This window comes from Oryctolagus cuniculus, chromosome 13, assembly GCF_964237555.1.
Source record: "Oryctolagus cuniculus chromosome 13, mOryCun1.1, whole genome shotgun sequence".
NCBI lineage: Eukaryota > Metazoa > Chordata > Mammalia > Lagomorpha > Leporidae > Oryctolagus > Oryctolagus cuniculus.
In genome coordinates, this window is record NC_091444.1 from 97,001,088 (window position 1) to 97,023,695 (window position 22,608).

The following is a 22,608-nucleotide window of genomic DNA, read 5'->3' on the forward strand; positions in this document are numbered from 1 at the left end:
GATGTTATCCGTTGGTTATTCCATATAAATATGACGTTTTATGTAGAAGTACTTATGTATATCTGTTAATATCAATTCTAGAATATTAAGTAATAATAACCTCTTGATACGTTGGAGACCCAAACATAGTCTTCAAGTCAGTGGCCACTAAGGTTGAGAAAGTAAATCCCTCTTGATGATCATTATCTGGATTGCCATTTGAAACAGATTCCTGGACACACTCCAAACCCACTGAATCACAGTGTCTGATGATTGAGTCTTAGAAGCTTCAGTGTCACTAATGTTTGAGAACAGATGTCCTTACATCATTTCTCAAAATACAGCAGACAACTGCAGTAGCCAATTGTTTTATTTATATAGCACTCATATTTTTAGTTCTTTTCTCCTGAATACCTTTTATGTTGAAAACTATAGAATCTTTTTATTTTTTAAGATTTTGTTTATTTATTTGAGAGGTAGAGTTAGAGAGAGGCAGAGGCAGAGAGACAGAGAGAAGTCTTCCATCTGCTGGTTCAGTCTCCCAGATGGCCTCAATGGCCGGAGCTGAGCCAATCTGAAATCAGGAGCCAGGAGCTTCTTCCAGGACTCCCACCTGGGTGCAGGCACCCAAACACTTGGGCCATCTTCTACTGCTTTCCCAGACTACAGCAGAGAGCTGGATCAGCATGCAGGCAGGGGCTTAGCTCACTACACCACAGTACTGGCCCTGAAAACTGTAGAATCTTTAAAATTAAAATGGCAAGCCAGAATATACAGGAAGATAGGATTGAGTTAAATGTAATTTTTGGGGGGTCTAAAGGTAACTGATTGGCCACATATAAAGTTGGCTATCAAAAATGACGACTCCTTCAAGTGTTGTCTCTGGAGCCCTGAACATCTCAGTGGTGTCTGACAAGGACTCATCAAAGACAGTGAAGCTGCCTGCAACTTAGGTGGAAAGGGCTCTGTGTTGGGTCTTCTTTCCTCTCACAAATTAGGAACCCTGAGTTTACAGACAAAAGATGCTAGCTTTCACTCTACCTAACCCCTTATCTACCCCTCATGGGCCAGAATCACTTACATCGAGAGATGGATAGTGGACACGAGGGGCAGAGCAGTGTTTCTGTTGAACCCTATGACTGTGAGGAACATTGTAAGGAGAGGTCCTATGAAGCCCATAAGTATACTTAGTTTTGAGATGTTTATGGGGACCTTATTCAATACATCACACGTTGTCTTTTTCTGAAAACTCACAAGAACTGTTCATCTTTGGCCAAAACACCAGGAAATAGATCATCTTGGCCCACATTGCTGATTATTTATGGCTTACCTTTTGACCCTGTGGGTAAACTTACTGATCCTGTTTCCTTCTTTTTAATTCTGGCTACTAGGAAGCCAGAGCCGGATTTGCAGCTTCTCTAGCAAGTGTTCCAGAATTAGCAGCATGCAATTGGGGTATTGACTTTATCCTGGTCTTTTCATATTTTCCTTACCTATCAGCTGGATTTTTCTTACTTTTAAAAATTCTGTATGTTTTTTTTTTTTTTTTTTTTTTTTGACAGGCAGAGTGGACAGTGAGAGAGAGAGACAGAGAGAAAGGTCTTCCTTTGCCGTTGGTTCACCCTCCAATGGCCGCCGCTGCAGCCGGCGCACCGCGCTGATCCTGGCAGGAGCCAGGAGCCAGGTGCTTTTCCTGGTCTCCCATGGGGTGCAGGGCCCAAGCACCTGGGCCATCCTCCACTGCACTCCCTGGCCATAGCAGAGAGCTGGCCTGGAAGAGGGGCGACCGGGACAGAATCCGGCGCCCCAACCGGGACTAGAACCCGGTGTGCCGGCGCCGCAAGGTGGAGGATTAGCCTATTGAGCCACGGCGCCGGCTAAAAATTCTGTATGTATTTTTAATAAGCTGCTCAAACACTATTTAGGTGAACTGTAGAACTGTAATTTTTTTTAAGTAATTTATTTATTTGAAAGGCAGAATGGTAGAGAGAGAGAGAGGAAGAGATCTTCCACCTGCTGGCTTGGTTCCTAAATGCTCCCAACAGCTGAGCCTGGCTGGTCCAAAACCAGGACCCAGGAATTCCAATGGGGTCTCCCTTGTGGGTAGCAGGAAACAACTACTTGGGAGTATCATTTGCTGCCTTCCCAGGCACATAAGTAGGAAGCTGTGTTGCAAGGAGGGGTGGGACTCAATCCCAGGCCCCCTGATAATGGGATGTGGGCATCCCAAGTGGCAGCTTAAGCCACTGCATCACAATACCTGCCCAATAACTGCATTTTAAAAAGAATTACCTGCTATTAATTTTGATTACATGAAGTGCAGTATGCTTTTACTTCTGCTCTCTCTGCCTCACCAAGCGTCTTTCTTTTTTTTTTTTTTTTTTTTTTTAAGATTTTTTTTTTTTAAAGAGTTAACAGAGAAAGAGAGGCAGAGAGAGGTCTTCCATTCGCTAGTTCACTCCCCTATTGGCCACAGCAGCCGGAGCTGTGCCGATCCAAAGCCAGGAACTTCCCCCGGGTCTCCCATGTGGGTGTAGGGGCCCAAGGACTTGGGGCCATCTTCCACTGCTTTCCCAGGCCGCAGCAGAGAGCTGGATCGGTAATGGAGCAGCCAGGACTCAAACCAGTGTCCATATGGGATGCTGGCACTGCAGGCAGCAGCTTTACCCACTATGCCACAGCGCTGGCCCCACCAAGTGTCTTTCAAAAATATTTGCCTAAGGCTAGAGAGACAGCAAATAACAGATGGGGATTGGACTTAGATTTACTCCAAAGCAATATCCTACCACACTCATACCACTTGTAAAACCAATATTGTTATTAATGAAGCTTCCTTTTAAAGAATATCAATTAAATGAGATTATTTTCTTTCAACAGGGAGAATCTTGCTAGTGACATGTATCTTATATCACAGATGGATAGTGATCAGTATGTGCCAATTACAACGGTAGCTAACCTTGACCATATCAAGAAACTCAGTACTGATGTGGATTTGATTGTTGAAGTGCTAAGATGTAAGTAAATGATAATTTTAAATGAATACTTGATTTTACAATATTAGTTTTATCAGTGTGAATCCTTAAATCTACAGCCATGAAATGTTAAAGCATTTGATAGGAAATCCAGTTTTTCCTGGCCTTCCATTTCTTTCTGACCAGTCTAGATAATTTTAGTATTGTGCTTGTTAGATTCTAGGAGTGCTATTATAATCCATAACAAAACCTCAGACAGATTATGTGTCATTTGAAATAGAAAAGAAATCTTTTAAACCCTTTACACCTGTAAAAACTTAAATTGATTAATAAATATCCCAATTATGATGACTTTGGAACAAACACCATGTCATTGAAATAGTCACAGACTTGAGAATTTGGGACTGTTACTTTCATAGATTACAAAATAAATAACAGTATTTATGGTTAAAAATAAAATATTTTAATTAGCATTTTTGTCACTAAAGGAGGTTAGCTTCTTGCTTAGGTTTTGAAGAAATAATATTGAATTTTCCATTAAAAGGGTATTGTGAATGAAGTTATTTTCAAGGTTGGTGACATCAAATGAGTAGCTTAAATGTTACATCAGAGACCCACAGAAACTTTAAGATATGTAAATATTTAAAGTGTTACCTATAATGTCACAATTATAGTTTGTGTGTGTCCTGGTTTGCTTTGAAGACTTAAGCCTCTATAACTGATCCATTTTGTTTATTATTTTGTCGTACTGTTTTTAATTATAAATATTTTAATTATAAATAATTAACTTTTTAAAATAAGCCTACCAATACCATGTGAATTATTTCTGTAGTTTTCTTCCTCAGGACTGACATATTGTACAATTCTGAGTAATATCCCCATGAAGCATGCAGTGGGGATTGTGTCACTTCTCCCTCACCACAACCTACATACTTTTGAATGATTGGACATTGCTGTGCCTGTATTAAAGATGCAAACCTCTCACTGCCATGAGTTTACTTAACATTTAATGTGGAGACATTGACCCTGGTTTAGCTGTATTGAAGACACATTCAGGGCAGATTTTTTTTTTTTCCTTGTGGATTTGACTTAATACTAGTTTGGATTTTGTCACCACAAATATAAGTTACTTCTGTTTTTCTGTCCTTAGACACATGCCGCAGGTTATTAAATTATTGAAGTAGACAGTAAAGGAATTGCAAACATAGTACCATTAGCCATGAATTGTCAAAGTTGGACCGCCATTTTCCAAGACGGTGTTAGGCTTTCTAGTCTTGTCATTGAGAAGAGGAATCTGTCTATAAAATATGAATAGCTTTCTTGTACCTGTCCATACTTTGTTATTACTAGGAGTCCCAGATTTGATTATTCCTTTTAGGCATAAATTTCTCAGTTGAGGAATCATTCATATAACCTGTAAAGATATTTGATTCCTCCATGTTGTTACTTAAAGGAGCCAGTTTATCCACAGATAAACTGTCAGTATCCCCACCTCAGTGCCACCTACTCTTATTATATTTTTGGACAGCTCTTGAATTGCACTGTTATTTTTTCCATTTGTATTTAGCTCTTCAGTGTCTGATAGTCTTTCTTCACTCAGTCTTTGGACAGAAACAAATGTATGTGCATATGTAATAGTCTGTGTGATCTGAATACAGTTAGCATATTATCATATTTTGGGGAGTTCTGCAGATAGTGACACAAGTAAGCTCAAGTAAGCACAGTTCTCATCTCATATCTCTTATCCCCGTGCCCAAAGTGAATTATTGTGAAAAGATTTGATTTTAATTTGAATACGGTAACTAGTATTGACTGAATTGTTTAAATTGCATCTCTATACTATTTTATATCACGATACACATATTAGTACATATCATGCTATATCTGATGCAAATGCCATGGTTTTTTGTGTGTGGTTTGTGGTTTTTTTTTTTTTTTTTTGACGGGCAGAGTAGACAGAGAGAGAGACAGAGAGAAAGGTCTTCCTTTGCCGTTGGTTCACCCTCCAATGGCTGCTGCGGCTGGCACACCATGCTGATCTGATGACAGGAGCCAGGTACTTATCCTGGTCTCCCATGGGGTGCAGGGCCCAAGCACTTGGGCCATCCTCCACTGCACTCCCGGGCCACAGCAGAGAGCTGGCCTGGAAGAGGGGCATCCGAGACAGAATCCGGTGCCCCGACCGGGACTAGAACCCGGTGTGCTGGCGCCGCAAGGCGGGGGATTAGCCTAGTGAGCCGTGGCGCCAGCCAAATGCCATGGTTTTACACTTAATACAATTGAGATTGCCAGTTGAAAAAAATACACTAAAAATATTATGTTATATTCACTAATAAAATGAGAAAAGCCTACATTTTTTAACAATAATAAATTTTAAAATCATGTTGATAAAAGTTTATATAAAGAGAATTGAAAATTAATCTGATGTGAATGGAAGGGGGGAGGGAGAGGGAAAGGGGAGGGTTGCGGGTGGGAGGGAAGTTATGGGGGGGAGAAGCCATTGTAATCCATAAGCTGTACTTTGGAAATTTATATTCGTTAAATAAAAGTTAAAAAAAAAAGTTTATTTCCAAATAGGTACAGGATGATATTTTGTATATAAAGTTTCAGCATACATAAAGCAGAACTGTCTGTTTTTTTCATGGTTTCAGAGCTATATATTCAGTACAAAAACATGAATAGGAATAAAACCTCTATTTCAGTATAAATGTTGTGGAGACAGGTGAATTGGGGGAAGGGAGAAGCAGAGAGGGCTTCACCAGTGTCTTATTAAGTGTTTTGTTTATCAAACCTGAGGTATAATTTACATACCTTAAGTTACTCATGTTTTAAGTGCACATTTGGTAAGCTGACATATTTATCCACCCATGAAAATACCGCAACCAAGGTGATGAACATATCTACCCCAGCCAGAAAGTTTCCTCCACTCCTTCCCAGGTGACTGCTCTTCTTTATAGATTAGTTTGCATTTTCTAGAAGTTTTAAATAAATGAAATCTGTCATATAATATCATTTGAGGGGGTAGATTTGGCTTCTTAGCGTATACTATTTTATGTTTCATTGCTTTCTTTTGCTGAGTAGTATTCCATTGAATTAGATATACCATGGTTTGATTTATTCATCCACCATTAAGGTATCTGTTATCTTTTGATTACTACAAATAAAGTTGCTGTGAACATAAAACTGCATAGACATATGCTTCCCATTCTCTTGGGTAAATAGCTGGGAGTGGAATGTCTGGATTGTATGGTAGGTGTGTGATTAATTTTATGAAACCACCCACCTGTTTTCCAAAGTGGTTGGACTGTTTTACAGTGAACATCATCAGTAGTGAAGAGTTACGTTGTTACACATCCTTACCAAACTTGGTATGCAGCCATTTGAATTTCAGATTTTCTTATAAATAGCATAGTAGTATCCCATTATGCTTTTTAAAAAAACATTTATTTTTTATTTATTTGAAAGGTAGATTTACACAGAGGCAGAGAGAGAGGTCTTCCATGTGCTGGTTCACTCCCCAAATGCCCTCAACAGCCGGAGCTGAGCTGATCTAAAGCCAGGAGCCAGCAGCTTCTTCTGGGTCCCCATGCTGGTACAGGGGCTCAAGTCCTTCCACTGCTTTCCCAGGCCATAGCAGAGATCTGGATCAGAAGTGGAGCATCTGAGACTTGAACCAGTGCCCATATCAGATGCCACCACTGAAGGTGGCAGCTCTACCTGCTACACCACAGTGCTTGCCCCCCCATTGTGCTTTTATTTTCTTTTTCTTCTCTGATGTATTCAGATGTCTCTCCACACAGTTTTTATTAGTTTTCTTTACAATTGAAACTTTTTAAAAATAGCCTTCTTTTTAGGACAGTTTTAGGTTCACAGCAAAATTAAGAAGAAAATGCAGAGTTTTCATATGCCCTTATACCCCCAAATACATTGATTCTCCTGCTATCGGTATCCCCCAACATACTGGTATTTGTTAGAATTAATGAACCCACATCACATTATTATAACCTGGAGTCCATAGTTTATATTAATATATTCTTGGTATGGGGTTTGGACAAATATATAATGATATGTATCCATCCACCATTATGGTATTATACAGAACAATTTTCACTGCCATAAAAATCCTCTGGTTTGCTTATTTATCCCTCCCTCCTTCCCTTTCTCCCTTCCTTACTCTAGGAGGCACTGGTCTTTTACTGTCTCCACAGTTTTGCCTTTTCCAGATTTTCATAGAGTTGGAGTTGTATAGTATATAGCTTTTTCAGGCTAGCTCTTTCACTAAATAGTATGGACTTAAGCTTCCACCCTGTCCTTGCATGGCTTCATAACTCATTTCTTTTTAGTGCTGGATGATTTTCCTTTGAATGTACTAATTTTATTTATTGATTCATCTACTAAAGGATTGCCTCCATGTTTTGGCAATTTTAAATAAAACTGAAATACCCATGCATAGATTTTTGTGTGGATTTGCATGTATGTTTTTAGTTTATTTGGGTAAATACCAAGGAATACAGTTGCTGAATCATGTGATAAGGAGAAATCACCAAACTGTCCTAGCAGCAATGAATGAGAATTCCTGTTTTTTCACATCCTCAGCATTATTTGAAGTTGTCAGTGTTTTGAATTTTGGCCATTCCGGTAGGTGTGTAGTGGTTTACCAAAGTGGTTTTAATTTGTGTTTCTCTGATGATGTGCCACCTGTACATATTCTTTTTTTTTTTTTTTTTTTTTTTTTGGACAGGTAGAATTATAGACAGAGAGAGATCTTCTTTCTGTTGGTTCACTCCCCAAATGGCCTCTATGACCGGCACTGTGCCGATCCGAAGCCAGGAGCCAGGTGCTTCTTCCTGGTCTCCTACGCAGGTGCAGGGGCCCATGCACCTGGGCCATCTTCCACTGCCCTCCCTGGTCACAGAAGGACTGGAAGAGGAGCAGCCGGGACTAGAACCGGTGCCCATATGGGATGCCGGCACCACAGGCAGAGGATTAACCAAGCAAGCCACAGCACCAGCCCCTGTATATATTATTTGGAGAGGTTTTTGTTCAGTGCTCTGCCCATTTTTAAATTGTGTTCATTTTCTTAGTGTTGAGTTCTGAGTTGTTTGTGTGTACATTTTGGTTAATGGTCCTTTATCAGATGTGTCTTTTGTCTTTCGCAGAACAAGAATCTTACATTTTAATGATGTCTAGCTTGTCAATTCTTTCTTTCATGGATTAAGTCTTCTTTGGTGTCATATCTAAGAAGTCATTGCCGAACCCAGAATCATCTAGATTTTCTCCTGTGTTTTCTTCTGGGAGTTTTTAAAAGTTTTGCCTTTTACGTTTTAGGTCTGTGATCCATTTTGGAAAAATTTTTGTTAAGAGTATAAGTAAGGTCTGGGCCAGCGCCGTGGCTCAATAAGCTAATCCTCCGTCTGTGGCGCCGGCACCCCGGGTTCTAGTCCTGGTCGGGGCGTCGGATTCTGTCCGGTTGCCCCTCTTCCAGGCCAGCTCTCTGCTGTGGCCCGGGAGTGCAGTGGAAGATGGCTCAAGTGCTTGGGCCCTGCACCCGCATGGGAGACCAGGAGAAACACCTGGCTCCTGGCTTCGGATCAGCACGGTGCGCCAGCTGCAGCAGCCATTGGAGGGTGAACCAATGGAAAAAGAAGACCCTTCTCTCTGTCTCTCTCTCTCGCTGTCCACTCTGCCTGTCAAAAAATAAATAAATAAATAAAAATTTAAAAAGTATAAGGTCTGTGTCTGGAGTCGTGGGGGGTTGTGTGTGTGGATGTCCCGTTGTGATCACTTTGGCCAAGATTTGTGTTTGTATACATAAATGTGTGTGTGTGTGTGTGTGTGTGTGTGTGTGTAGTGGATTCTAGTCCTTATCAGATAAGTGATTTACAAATATATTCTCCAAGTCTATAGCTTATCTTTTTAAAAAAAAAAATTTTTAAAAAGATTTTTATTTATTTTTTAAAAGTCAGATTTACACACACACACACAGAGGGAGAGACGGTGCACATGAGCAAGCATCCATCTGCTGGTTCACTCCCTAGATGGGCATAATGGGATGGACACAATGGCTGGGGCTGGGACAGACAGAAGCCAGGAGCCAGGAATTTCATCTGAGTCTCCCATGTGGGTGCAGAAGTACAAGCACTTGAGCCATCTTCTGCTTCTCTCAAGTCATTAGCAGGGAGCTGTATCAGAAGTGGAGCAGCTGGTACACGAACCTGCACCCATGTGGGATGCCAGTGTCACAGGCAGCAGCTTTACCTGGTACACCACAACACCAACCCCGATGTAGCTTGTCTTTTTAAATGCAGAAGTATGTTTTTGTAGCAAAAAAGCAGAAATAGAGTTGTATAGAGTCTAATTTATTATTTATAGATCTTTTGAGATTATACATTTTTTGGAAGAATTGTTTACTTGTTTGAAAGGCAGAGTTATACAGAGAAGGGGGGAGGGAGGGGGGAGGGAGGGAGGGAGAGAGAGAGAAAGAGAGAGAGAGATAGATATGTGACTTCCATCTGCTTGTTTATTCCCTGGATGGCCACTGAGGCTGAGCCATGCTGAAGCTAGGAGCTGGAGCTGCTGCTTCCAGGTTTCCACATGGGTGTGGGGGCCCAAGAACTTGGGCCATCTTCTGCTGTTTTTCCCAAGTCATTAGCAGGGAGCTGGATTGGAAGTGGAACAGCTGGTACAAGAATCTGTGCCCACAGGGGATGCCGGAATCATAGGCAGTAGCTTTACCCACTATGCCACAGTGCTGGCTCTGACATTATACTTAAGAAATCTTTAATTAGTCCAAAGTTACAACGATTTTTCTCTAGAATTTTTGTAGTTTTACATGTCATATTTTGGTCTGATTTGTTTAGTTAATTTTTGTACTTTGTATGAGGCACTGATCTAATATGCCATTATTCCAACATCATTTGTTGAAAAGACTCACTGTATTATGTTTGTGCATGTGTCACAATCATTTGCCCATGTATATGTGGGTTTGCTTCTGGGCCATGTATTCACTGATTTACTTGTCAGTTTTGATGATAATATTACAATATCTTGATTACCATAACTTTATAATCATTCTTAAAGTAGTTGCAAAATCTCTAACTTTGTTTGGCTCTTCTAAATGCTTTTTATTTTTATATGAATTTTGGATTCCACATAATTTTTCCAAAAGGCCTGTTGGAATTTTTATTGCATTTTTACTGATTTTTGCTTCAAGGGGATTGACCTCTCACCCAATATGGAACATTTCAGTCCAGGAACACAGAATATCTCTTTATGTCTTAGCTTTAGCAGTGGTTTGTAGTTTTGTGCATATAGACCTTTCATATCTTTTATCTAATTTAAAACTAATTAATTTTTTTTTTTTTTTATTTTTGACAGGCAGAGTGGACAGTGAGAGAGAGAGACAGAGAGAAAGGTCTTCCTTTTGCCGTTGGTTCACCCTCCAATGGTCACCGTGGCCGGCGCATCGCGCTGATCCGAAGCCAGGAGCCAGGTGCTTTTCCTGGTCTCCCATGCAGGTGCAGGGCCCAAGGACTTGGGCCATCCTCCACTGCACTCCCGGGCCACAACAGAGAACTGGCCTGGAAGAGGGGCAACCGGACAGAATCCGGCGCCCCGACCAGGACTAGAACCTGGTGTGCCGGCGCCACAAGGCGGAGGATTAGCCGATTGAGCCACGGCGCCAGCCAAAACTAATTAGTTTTATATCCTTAATGCTACTGTAAATATTTTCTGTTTTAATTATCAGCTTAGTGTATTTGAGGAGTCTTCAGAAAATTGAAGAAAAATGCGTATTATGGAAAAACTATGCTTGTACTTCTAAGTTTTATTTACACCAAAATAAAACTGGTGTAAATTCCATTTTCCGTGAACTTTTTTCTTTAGATTTATTTATTTATTTGAAAGAGTTAACAGAGAGGCAGAGACAGAAAGAGAGAGGTCTTCCATCTGCTGGTTCATTCCCCAGATGGCCACAATGGCCAGAGCTGTGCTGATCCGAATTCAGGAGCCAGGAGCTTCTTCTGGGTCTCCCATGTGAGTGCAGGGGCCCAAGGACTTGAGCCATCTTCTGCTGTTTTCCCAGGCCATAGCAGAGGGCTGGATTGGAAGTGGAGCAGTCAGGACTTGAACTGGCGTCAATATGGGATGCTGGCACTGCTGGCGGCAGCTTTACCCACTACACCACATCACTGGCCTCATCAATGAACTTTTTGAACTGCCTTTGTATAGAAATGCAACTCATTTTTACATGTTAATTGTATACTAAAACCTAGCTAAACTCAATAAATTGTAATTTATATTATTTATTTTTAAAGGTTTATTTATTTATTTATTACAGAGAAAGGGAGAGACAGAGAGAGTGGTCATTCATCCACTGGTTCACTTCCCAAATGGCTGCAAGAGCTGGGCCAATCCAAAGCCAGGAGCCAGGAGCTTCTTCTGGGTCTCCTTTATGGTAGCAGGGGCCCAAACACTTGGGGCATCCTCCACTGCCTTCCCAGGCCATAAGCAGAGAGCTGGATCTGAAGAGGAACAGCCAAGGCCCGTGCCACCTTCTCATTTATTTATTTTTAATAAATAAGCTTATTGTCTATGAATAAAAAGTTTTACCCTTTAAACCTATCTGTATGCCTTAAATTTCTGTTTCTTAGATTAGTGAACTAACTAGAACCTCCATAATACAACGGTGAATGGAAATGGAGTCAGCACATTGCTTTGCTTTGTTGGTTAACTGGGGGGTGGAGGGGAGAAGTATTCAGTATCACATTATTAGGAGACAGTAAGTTTTCCATAGGAGATAGTTGTCTGGTTGAGGAAGCTCTCTTCTGTTCCTAGACTTCTGAAAATTTTTTATCAGGAGTGAGTATTAGATTTGCCAAATACTTTTTCTGTTTTTCCTTTTTTTTTTTTTTTTTTAAAGATTTATTCATTTATTTAAAAGGCAGAGAGAGAGAAAAAAAAAAGAGAGAGAATCTTCAATCCACTGGTTCACTCTCCCAAATGGCTACTATTGCCAGGGCTGGGACAGGCTAAAGCCAAGAGCCAGGAGCTTCTTCTGGGACTCCCACATGTACTTGGGCCATGTTCTGCTGCTTTCTCAGAAGCATTAGCAGGGAGCTGGATGGGAAGCAGACCAGCTGGTACTTGGCACCCATATGGGATGCTGACGCTGCAGGCAGAGGCTTAACCTTCTGTCACACATTGGCCCTGCTAAGTACTTTTTTTCCTACAGCTGTGAGATGATTGCTTTTTTTAAATCATTAATATGGTGAATTAAGTTGCTTGATTTTTAGTTGAGAAGTCAGATTTTTCTTACTGATTTCACTCTGTTTTACTACCACTTTTATATATTATTCAGTTTTCCAACATTTATTAAAACATTTTGCATCTGTGTCTATGATAGATACTGGTCTGTAGGTTATTTGTTTCTGTAATGTGTTTGGTTAGTTTGGACATCAGAGATCTGCTGGCTCGATGAATTGGATTGGAAAGCATTCACTCTTCTGTAATTTTCTGAAATATTTGTACTAATGAATTGGTATTTTTTTTCTTAAACGTTTGCTAGAATTCTCCAGTGAAACCGTGTGGGCCTTGAATTTCTTTGTGGGAAAATTTCAAATTCCATTTCTTTCATAGAATCAGGTCTTTTCCAATTACTTCTTTCTTCTAGAGTGATATTTAATAGTTTGTGCCTTGCAAAAAACATTTCTGTTTCATGTAAGTTGTCAGGTTTCTTGGTGTGAAATTTATCATGGTATTTACCTTATGATCCTTTTAATGCTGATAAACCTGCAGTGATAATAACCACTTTTATTCCTAATATTGGTATATTGTGTCTCTTTGCTAATGGACACCTCTGATCCTTGATTGTGATCACAACAGGTTGTGATTTGAATCTACACATAACATAATTTCATAGAAATGACACCAAGACACAAACCAGTGTATGTAAAAACTTGTGGAATCTGAATTGGGCCTGTTGATGAGATAGAAGTACTACACCAACTTTGGCATCCTTGGTTGGCAATGTGTCACATTTATGTAATAATGCTGTCACATATAACTCTAGGGAGAGCTGGGTGAAGGGTACTCAGGAATTTTGTGTGAGTCTTCGAACTATTTATAACTAAAAAGTTGCAAGACAAAATTATTTTCAGGTCTTGTAGAAAGGAGAAAGCCATTAACCCTGTATTTTAATATACTTTTTATTCTATGGGCTTTTTACTTTGCTTTTTGTATATAGTTTCTTTAACCCATTTAGTGTCACAGTGTAATACATTCCATTGGATTATCATGTTCTAATATTTGTGTTTTACCTTTGATTTTTCTTCTCTTTCTAGCTTTACCTTTAGTCCAGGTGGATGAGAAGGGAGAAAAAGTAAGGCCAAATCAAAATCGTTGCATAGTAATATTGCGAGAAATATCTGAATCTACCCCTGTGGAAGTAAGTAATTTCCCCTGTGAGGGGTACTTAAACATTTTCCTGTGCGTTTTTGTGTGTGTATCCCTTTCCCACCCTCCCCTCCCTGCCCCCGCCAACATGTGTGGTTTGGAGGATTTGTTTTTAAGTACTTAGAATCTCACTGTTTTTCTAAGATTTACACACTTTGATCATTACAATCTGATTCACTTGTATGTGGAAATTATTCTCAAACCTTTGATCTCAGCTATACTTTATACACTTTACATTTAAAAAATAAGTTTTATGTATTTCAGTATTTAGACATTAAAAATGAAAAAAATTTTATTCAGTAAGAACTGAGCATTTTATGATAAATAACTTTCCAGAAGAAATATTTTTATGACAGCAGGTCATTGTGAAGCACTCTCTTAGCACCAGTGCAGTTGCTGCGGATACAAGCGAGGGTGTTTGCTCTTTTATTGTGAAAATGGAATATGGAGACCATCCCTAGAGAACCAGTAGCTTATATAATAATTTGAGAGATCCATACTGTTTGGTAAATTAATTTTTTTAAAGATTTATTTGTTTATTTTGAAAGAGTTACAGAGAGAGATAGGAAAGATAAAGAGAGAACTTCCATCTGCTAGTTCTCTGCCCAGACGACTGCCAGCACTGGGCCAGGCTGAACTCAAGAGCGTCATCTGCATCACCCACATGTGTGGCAGGAGCCCAAACCCTTGGACCATTCCCAGGCCATTAGTAGGGAGGTGGATGGGAAGTAGAGTAGCTGGAACATGAACCAGTGGCCCTATAGGCTGCTGGCACTGTAGGCATTATCTGCCACAGTGCCAGCCCTAAGAATTATGTCACTCTATAAGAATGATCTTGTTCTAAAAAGTGTCTTTTCTGTTCAGTTCAAATAGTTTTTACTAGACCCGTATTATAATACTTGGAGAGAAGAAAATAAAGATTATATTTTCCCCTTATTAAGATTTTGAATATAGGGCCAGCGCTGCAGCTCATTAGGCTAATCCTTCACCTGCGGTGCCGGCACCCCAGGTTCTAGTCCGGGTTGGGGCACCGGTTCTGTCCCGGTTGCTCCTCTTCCAGTCCACCTCTCTGCTGTGGCCCAGGAAGGCAGTGGAGGATGGCCCAAGTGCTTGGGCCCTGCACCCACATGGGAGACCAAGAGGCAGCACCTGGCTCCTGGCTTCCGATTGGCATAGCGTGCCGGCCATAGCGGCCATTTGGTGTGTGTGTGGGGGGGGGGTGAACCAATAGAAGGAAGACCTTTCTCTCTTTCTTTCTCAAGTACAAGAAAGTAAGTATTTGTGTCTCCCTTTTTTGGCTTATTAGATATAATTATTTTTAATGATTGCTTTAAGCTTTATAATTGACACCTTTAACTTAGCAGTATCCTTCTGTATTTAGCATAATGCCATTTCTTTTTACCTTACAACAAATTTCTTCCAGTTTTCCATTTCTAACCTTTTAATGTCAGACATTTTTTAAAAAAGATTTTTATCACTGGTTTTAAGCAATTTGATTGCAATGTGTCTTGGTATAGCTTTCTAGTTTCTTGTACTTGAAGTTCATTATGCCATTATTTCATTAAATATTTTCTCTCTTTTCCCTTCGGAAAGTATCTAGTTATTAATCCTATTCAGTGTACTTCCCAATTTCAGGCATTGTATTTTGCATCTCCAGAAATTCAGTGTGGATTTTTGTTTTTAAATGTCCATGTCGGCCGGCACTGCGGGTTCTAGTCCCGGTTGGGGTGCTGGTTTTGTTCGCAGTCTCTGCTGTGGCCTGGGAAGGCAGTGGAGGATGGCCCAAGTGCTTGGGCCCTGCACCCGCATGGGAGACCAGGAGGAAGCACCTGGCTCCTGGCTTTGGATTGGAGCAGCATGCCGGCCATAGTGGCCATTTAGGGGGTGAACCAACGGAAGGAAGACCTTTCTTTCTCTCTCTCTCTCTCTCTCTCTCTCTCTCTAACTCTGCCTGTCAAAAAAATGTCCATATTTCTGTTTAAATCTTTACCTTTTTCAGCATATGGAATATGTATAATCCAATGGAATATATATCTTAATGTTCCTGTCTTTTTGTCACCCACATCATTTATAGATCTGATTTGATAGATCTTTCACTAAAGGCCATATTTTTTTCTGATTCTTGGCATACTTGGTAATTTTTTCCATGCATTTTGAAATTTACTGGATCCTGAATATTTTGATAAGTTTTTTGAACTTTGCTTGGAAATGAAGTTTGTTAACCTAGAACCCGTTTGATGTTTAAGGAATATTTAGTATTTGTAAGATGGAATCAGAGGAGCCTTTGTTCTTGGACTGTTTGATCCCCCTGTTGAGATGATACCCTTCTCAGTAATCCTACCTGAAATCCTGTGAATTTAGTAAAGTTTTCTGCTCTGGCTGGTGGAAAGACCGCCATTCCCCTCCCAGTGAGCTCACTCTGGAGCTGCACCCACTAACCATTTCAGGTGGTTGTTCGCAGCCTCAGGCTAAAGACCCAGGGCAGAGGTCTCGAGTCTGCACTTACCCTTCTTGCTCTTGCTGCCTCAAAACTCAACAGTGGGCAGCTGGGCACTTTAGGGGCTTGTCTTGTTAATGTCCCCTTTCTGAGGGATCATTCTCCTTTACTGCCTGATGTCCAGTGCCTAAAAACCCTGATTTTTCGCATATTTTATCTTTGTTTTAAAGTGTATTTATTAGCTGAGTGATATGATGGTAATATGTTTTTAACATTAATGTAGCTTAATGGAACAACTATCAATGAACTGTGTTATCTTCCTATGCTATTGTGATTCTGATTCTGGAAACCCCACTGAAACTTTTAGCCTGTTTTGAAACACATTGACATATGTTAGACTTTAAGGATGTGCCCTTAAGAGTTATGCATTGTAAAAATTTTGATGAGGACAAAAGTGACATAATTAAGAATTAAATTTTAACCTCTCTATTTCCTATAGGAAGTAGAAGCACTATTTAAAGGAAATAATTTACCGAAATTTATAAACTGTGAATTTGCCTATAATGATAATTGGTTTATTACGTTTGAAACAGAAGCTGATGCACAGCAGGTAGGTTCTTCCCACTAGTACTCATGAAGTACATAGTTTACCAGTGCTTATTACTAGTATATAATGGGACTAAATTTGGACATTGAGATTATTCTCGTATTGTGGTGGTGTTTGAATGTAAGCTGCAGATAAAATCAAGTTATGGAAACTTAAATGTGTGTATTTTTATAGGTAAGTTTTGTAGCCATATAAGAAACATGTGATAGGCCGGCGCCGTGGCTCAATAGGCTAATCCTCCACCTTGCGGCGCCGGCACACCGGGTTCTAGTCCCGGTCGGGGCGCCGGATTCTGTCCCGGTTGCCCCTCTTCCAGGCCAGCTCTCTGCTATGGCCAGGGAGTGCAGTGGAGGATGGCCCAGGTGCTTGGGCCCTGCACCCCATGGGAGACCAGGAAAAGCACCTGGATCCTGGCTCCTGCCATCGGATCAGCGCGGTGCGCCGGCTGCAGCGGCGGCCATTGGAGGGTGAACCAACGGCAAAAGGAAGACCTTTCTCTCTCTGTCTCTCTCTCACTGTCCACTCTGCCTGTCAAAAAAAAAAAAAAAAAAAAAAAAAAAAAAAAAAAAGAAACATGTGACATTACTTCCTTAAAGAAATTGTTAAGGTAAACCACCTAGGAAAATCAGTTCTGTTCTTAAATCTGGGCAGAGAAAGATTTTACTGTTTGCAAAGGCCTTTTGGAAATTTTAACCTTACCTTAATCTTTATATCATCATTGTGTGTGACAAAGAGGCTTTTAAGGGTAATGAGAAGTGAGCTCCTTAAGGAGACATAAGAAGTTAAGTAATTTATTTTCTTGCCTTTAAAGTAAGCATCTTATTTGGGAAAAACAAATTAACAAATGTCTTGGTGCTATAAAGTGTTAAATTGTGTAAATGCTATTGAGGTTTAGAAGAGAAAAAACCTGAAATATGGATTTTAGTTGGATAGGAGGGGAAAGGGGGAGAATGGGAGATCATAATCACCATGTTTGTGGAATAGAGCGAGCTCTGCTGACCTGCCTGATGAGTGTGGTTGGTTGAGGTTGAGTCAGAGTGTCAGAGCCTTCAGAGTTATATAAGGAGGTTAATGTAGATTTGATTTGGAGAAGAGCAAGGAGCCATATATATATCTACATGTGTGTATATATATATATATATATATATATACACACACACACATAATTACTTGAATAAACTATGAATCCAGCCTTCCTTCCTCCCCAGCATTTCTACTACTGAACTGCGTAATCTTGGTTTCAAAATTGGAACTCAGTTGTCATCATTTTCCCCTTGGGCAAGATTCTCAGCATTGGGTCTTTGTGAGACTTGATAGTATCTATTAATATTTAACGAAACTGTGCACAAATCTTGTTTCTGAGACTTTTGGCTAGAATTCCCTAGCTCTTGTGATGTTATATTAAGGATCTGTGGCCCAAAAAAAGTCATCACTGTGCTAGGTCTTGTCCACCATAGGGTAGCTATTTAATTTTTTATTTGATCTTTTGAACTGATTATCAGTCTATCTTAGTGAAAGATTAACAGAATGATATTTTTGTTGATTTTGCTCATAGGCTTACAAATACCTGCGAGAAGAAGTCAAAACTTTTCAAGGAAAACCAATTAAGGTAAACAAGACTCTTGGTTGTGCTTTATTTTCTAACTTGTTCTTAAGTATTCTAATAGGAACTTAAATATTTTCAAACAGGCGCGGATAAAAGCAAAGGCAATAGCTATAAACACGTTTTTGCCAAAGAATGGATTTAGACCTCTCGACATGAACCTTTATACACAGCAGCGTTACACAACATCATTTTATTTACCTCCAGTATACAGTCCCCAACAACAGTTTCCTCTGTACAGCCTGATTGCCCCCCAGACATGGTCAACAACGCATAGCTATCTCGATCCACCCTTGGTAAGTCTTTACGTGGAGTTTACTCACAGAACTATGTATGATAGACACGGGTACTTTAAAGGATTAAAAGCCTAGTCTAATATGGGAGCCAGATAAGTATGCAATTTGCCATTCCAAAAATAAACCTTCAGGTTATATTGTGGGTTTTGAGTTTTAATTGGGTGATAAGAACTGAGCCATTTGCTTGAAAAAACTTTGAAATGCTATGATCTTGATCTCATAGTCCTTGCCCAGCGCATTTCCCCTTCTGTCCAGCTTTTTTTTTTTTCCTTCAAAGACACAGTATGTAATAAGAGCTCTAGTGTAGCTGATGACCTTTTGAACACAAAAGGAAATGGAAGGGAGATTTGTTAAAGAGGTACTTTAATAGGCTTATAACAGTCAAAGACAAGTAGAACCTATGCTATCTCACAAGCTTTATTTTACTTCTCATACCAGCCTTTGAGCTGGTTTAATATGATTATTATTTTTTTTCCCAAACTTTGGCCTGTGTTAAGGGCTGTGGTTGGGATTTATAAATTTCTAATGGATTCCATCATTTGCTTCAGCTAAGCTGCTATAGATAATAGGAAGATCAGGAGGCTTCCGCCTTGGACTTAGAGTGGGATATGTGAGAATCAGTAGTATTTAATAGAAGCATTCTTGAAGTTTAGGTATGGGTTAAGAGGAGAAGATGAAAGGAGATTTATATGAGGTAGCACTGCAGGTTTAGTTTGAATAAGAGAGATAGAAGGGTAAAATGCATAGATTATCGTCAGAAAGCAGGTATTGAGTTAATAGCTTTGGTAAGAGTTCATGTCCAGGATATGACTGTGGACCAAGTTGGTACTCAAGGTCAAATGACTGAGAGCCAGATACCCTGTCATCCAGAGATGTTACCACTGACAGGCAGAAGAGGATACATATGGAAAACAAAGACTTTGAGAGAAAAAGTGTTGATGAAACTTGGATTGCTATTGCCTGATATAATCTAGAAAGTAAAAATATATATCTGTGAAAAGCCTCAGAGTAGAAAAGACATACATCAAGCAGGTGATAATTGCAATAAAGTCACAAATACAAAATGCCATTAAACTTAATAATTCAGAGGGTTATCAGGTACTGTGCTGTCACTGAAGTTGAGTTTTTCGGGTTATCAGAAGGAACCTTCATGAAAATAAATTTCATGCCCTAAAGCACACAGATGGTTATGGATTAGAGAGAGTGTTTCTAAGCTAAAGTATAGAACGTGTGCAGGGAGCTAGGGAGTGGGGCTGCTGAATGATTCGAGCCAGACTGCCCAGTTTCTTAGCCATTTTCCTGAGATGGGTGGGCTTTTACCTTGTGGCTTAGAGGAAGTCATCTAAGGTTTCTAAGAAGAGGAAACTGTAGCTCTTATAGCAAAATGAAGGGCAGGCAGGGACAGAAACAAATTAGGAGGAATTCCCAAAGGGGCCCATAACCAAAAGTTTTAACCACTGCAATAAAAAAAATGCTTGGCATACAAGTGATTAAAATTCAGTTATTTCTTATTTGAATGACTCCCAGTGGTAAGAAACTGTGCTGCTTTTAAAAAAGTATTGCTACATTCTGTAAAGGTGTACTCAGGGTAGTTTAGTTCCCTTTCTGGAAATATGTCAAGAGGACCAAAGAGGAAGTATAATCTGTAGACTCATGCTATTGAAAAAATATTTCCTATTCACTTCTTCCTGCAGTCAGTTATTTCTCCCATTTCTCCATTTAATCCCTAGTCTGTACTGGGCTCGCTTGGGATCCTGGGTTAGTTATGTCCTCAACTTGTGTTTTATGTTCAGGTTGCTGTTTATGATGGTCGTTTGGACCAAGTCTGAGAATGAGAGGTCAGAACCCTCCACTAAAGCTCTCTTACTTTTCTTAAACATTGTGTTTGAGCAAAAATGAAGAGAGGGCACTTGTTCATTCCCAGTAGGTTTTGATATTAAATTATTGTGTTAACAGCCAATTTTATTTTTCAACTCTTGAGGATTATTAATGAAACATCACAGTTCTGTGTGGAAATTTTCTTAGTGTGAAATGGCTAGTCCTTATTGGCATTACCATGATTTACAGTCTCCAGAATTCAAGTTTGAATTGATGGCCCTTCTGGTGTAATATAATTTGAATTTGTCTGATTCTTGCTGACAATACAGTTTCTCAAACAGTGAATTAGAAATTTTAAGAAAATGTGAAGCATTTTTTTTTCTTGCTTTGAAATTTTTCTCTTTTAAATTGGAGAATTATTTTGGTCCTAACCTGTCTCTAATATCCCTTTTTTCAATTATAGCTTCCTGTTGGGTCTGGTTATTTAACTATTTCAACACTGGTTCCCTTTCCCCTGAAACCTTTTGCTTAAGGAATTCAGACTTCATGCATTTCCTAAGTACAACTTTAGGAACTTGGTGTTTCTTCCCTCTGTACCCACCCACTCAGCACTAAGTTTTATTATCAGCTGGCCGATACTTAGAATTCTGAGCTTTATATATATATATATATATATATTGACAGGCAGAGTGGATAGTGAGAGAGAGAGACAGAGAGAAAGGTTAATATATACTTTTAAAGATGTATTTATTTATTTATTTGAAATGCAGAGCAGCAAGGGCAGGGTGGGGGAGATCCTCTGTCTGCTGGTTCACTCCCCAAATGGCCACAACAGTGGATTAAGAACTCTGCTATATTTGTATGCCATATATCACTTAAATTGTTAATGATCTAAAAATATCCTGATCTTTAGAGCAAGATGTGCATGAAACTAAAGGTTAAAATAATAGTGCTCTAAAAGGCTGTGATTGTAAAATAAGCAGTTTGTAGCAGTAAGTATATAGATGGCCCTAAATTGAGAAATTTGATGAATTTTGATAAAGTTATTAAAAATAAAGATTTACTTCTATTTTTAAAAAAGACTTACTTTGTTTGAAAGGCAAAGTTAGAGAGCCGGCGCCGTGGCTCAATAGGCTAATCCTCCACCTTGCGGCGCCGGCACACCGGGTTCTAGTCCCGGTTGGGGCGCCGGATTCTGTCCCGGTTGCCCCTCTTCCAGGCCAGCTCTCTGCTATGGCCAGGGAGTGCAGTGGAGGATGGCCCAGGTGCTTGGGCCCTGCACCCCATGGGAGACCAGGAAAAGCACCTGGATCCTGACTCCTGCCATCGGATCAGCGCGGTGCGCCGGCTGCAGCGGCGGCCATTGGAGGGTGAACCAACGGCAAAGGAAGACCTTTCTCTCTCTTTCTCTCTCACTGTCCACTCTGCCTGTCAAAAAAAAAAAAAAAAAAAAGAAAGGCAAAGTTAGAGAGAGGGAGAGGCAGATTTTCCATCTGCTGGTTCACTCTCCAAACGGCTGCAATAGCTGGGGCTGGGCCAGGCCAGTGGCAGGAGCCTCATTTGGGTTTCCCACATTGGGCCATATTTCGCTGCTTTCCCAGGTGATTAGCAGGGAGCTGGATCAGAATGGAGTCCCCGGGACATAAGTCAGCACCCATGTGGGATGCCAGCATTGCAGGTTGCAGCTTAACCCCTTATGGCACAATGCCGACCCCAAGAATTAATTCTTACTAGTAATGCAGATGGTGTTCTTACTAACAGTTAGTTTAAACATTACAGACAGTACTTGTCTCAAGGTCCTTGTCTTCATGGATCCCATGTGATCTTATGCAGAGTTCTATCTTAATGTCAATTTCTACATGTAGAAATTATCTTGCTCCTTGAATTGTTATAAGTATTAACTGAGATGATGCAGAAAAGTTCTTCGAACTGGCTTGGTTGTTATGAGTGTTCAATAAATCTTAGCCATTACTAATAATCTTATAAAATGCTCTGCCAATCTGCGGTTATTTTTAGGTATAACGTAGAATATAGCATCCCCGACAAGACTAAGAAATTACCAAGGTTACCACAAGATATGATAATATTAACCAAATTGAAATCTGTTTTATGGATGGTTTACTTGTTTGTTATTGAATATAGGTAACTCCATTTCCAAATACTGGATTTATAAACGGGTTTACGTCTCCAACCTTCAAACCTGCAGCCTCTCCTCTGACTTCACTCAGACAGTATCCTCCCAGAAGCAGGCAAGTTCTGTCAGTGGTTCAAAAGTTTGTTTGCTTCATGTTTATTGTTTTTCAGCATCTGTAATAAGAGATATATTTGACCACTAGTAATGTTCACAAGAGGTAAAAACTGTTCAAAGCCAATGTCAACATTCTGTAAAAATGAAACAATCAAATTAGTGCTACAGTTTCCTACATAAAGGTTAGATTCTCTGC

At 39.9% G+C, this 22,608-nt stretch overlaps 1 protein-coding gene across 5 annotated transcripts in view; it reads left to right on the forward strand.

Annotated features, from left to right (window-relative positions):
• LARP4B (La ribonucleoprotein 4B) overlaps positions 1 to 22,608 on the forward strand; it is a 108,722-nt gene that overhangs the window by 68,780 nt on the left and 17,334 nt on the right. For 4 of the 5 annotated variants that reach the window (XM_051835914.2, XM_051835916.2, XM_070056003.1 and 1 more), the window contains 6 exons: positions 2,857 to 2,993; positions 13,292 to 13,395; positions 16,340 to 16,450; positions 18,003 to 18,056; positions 18,137 to 18,346; positions 22,307 to 22,413. In XM_051835914.2, the coding sequence (XP_051691874.1) occupies positions 2,857 to 2,993; positions 13,292 to 13,395; positions 16,340 to 16,450; positions 18,003 to 18,056; positions 18,137 to 18,346; positions 22,307 to 22,413 (723 nt within the window). Of the gene's footprint in view, positions 1 to 2,856; positions 2,994 to 11,289; positions 11,574 to 13,291; positions 13,396 to 16,339; positions 16,451 to 18,002; positions 18,057 to 18,136; positions 18,347 to 22,306; positions 22,414 to 22,608 lie in introns of those variants that run through there. The other variant, XM_070056006.1, reaches the window with a different exon arrangement.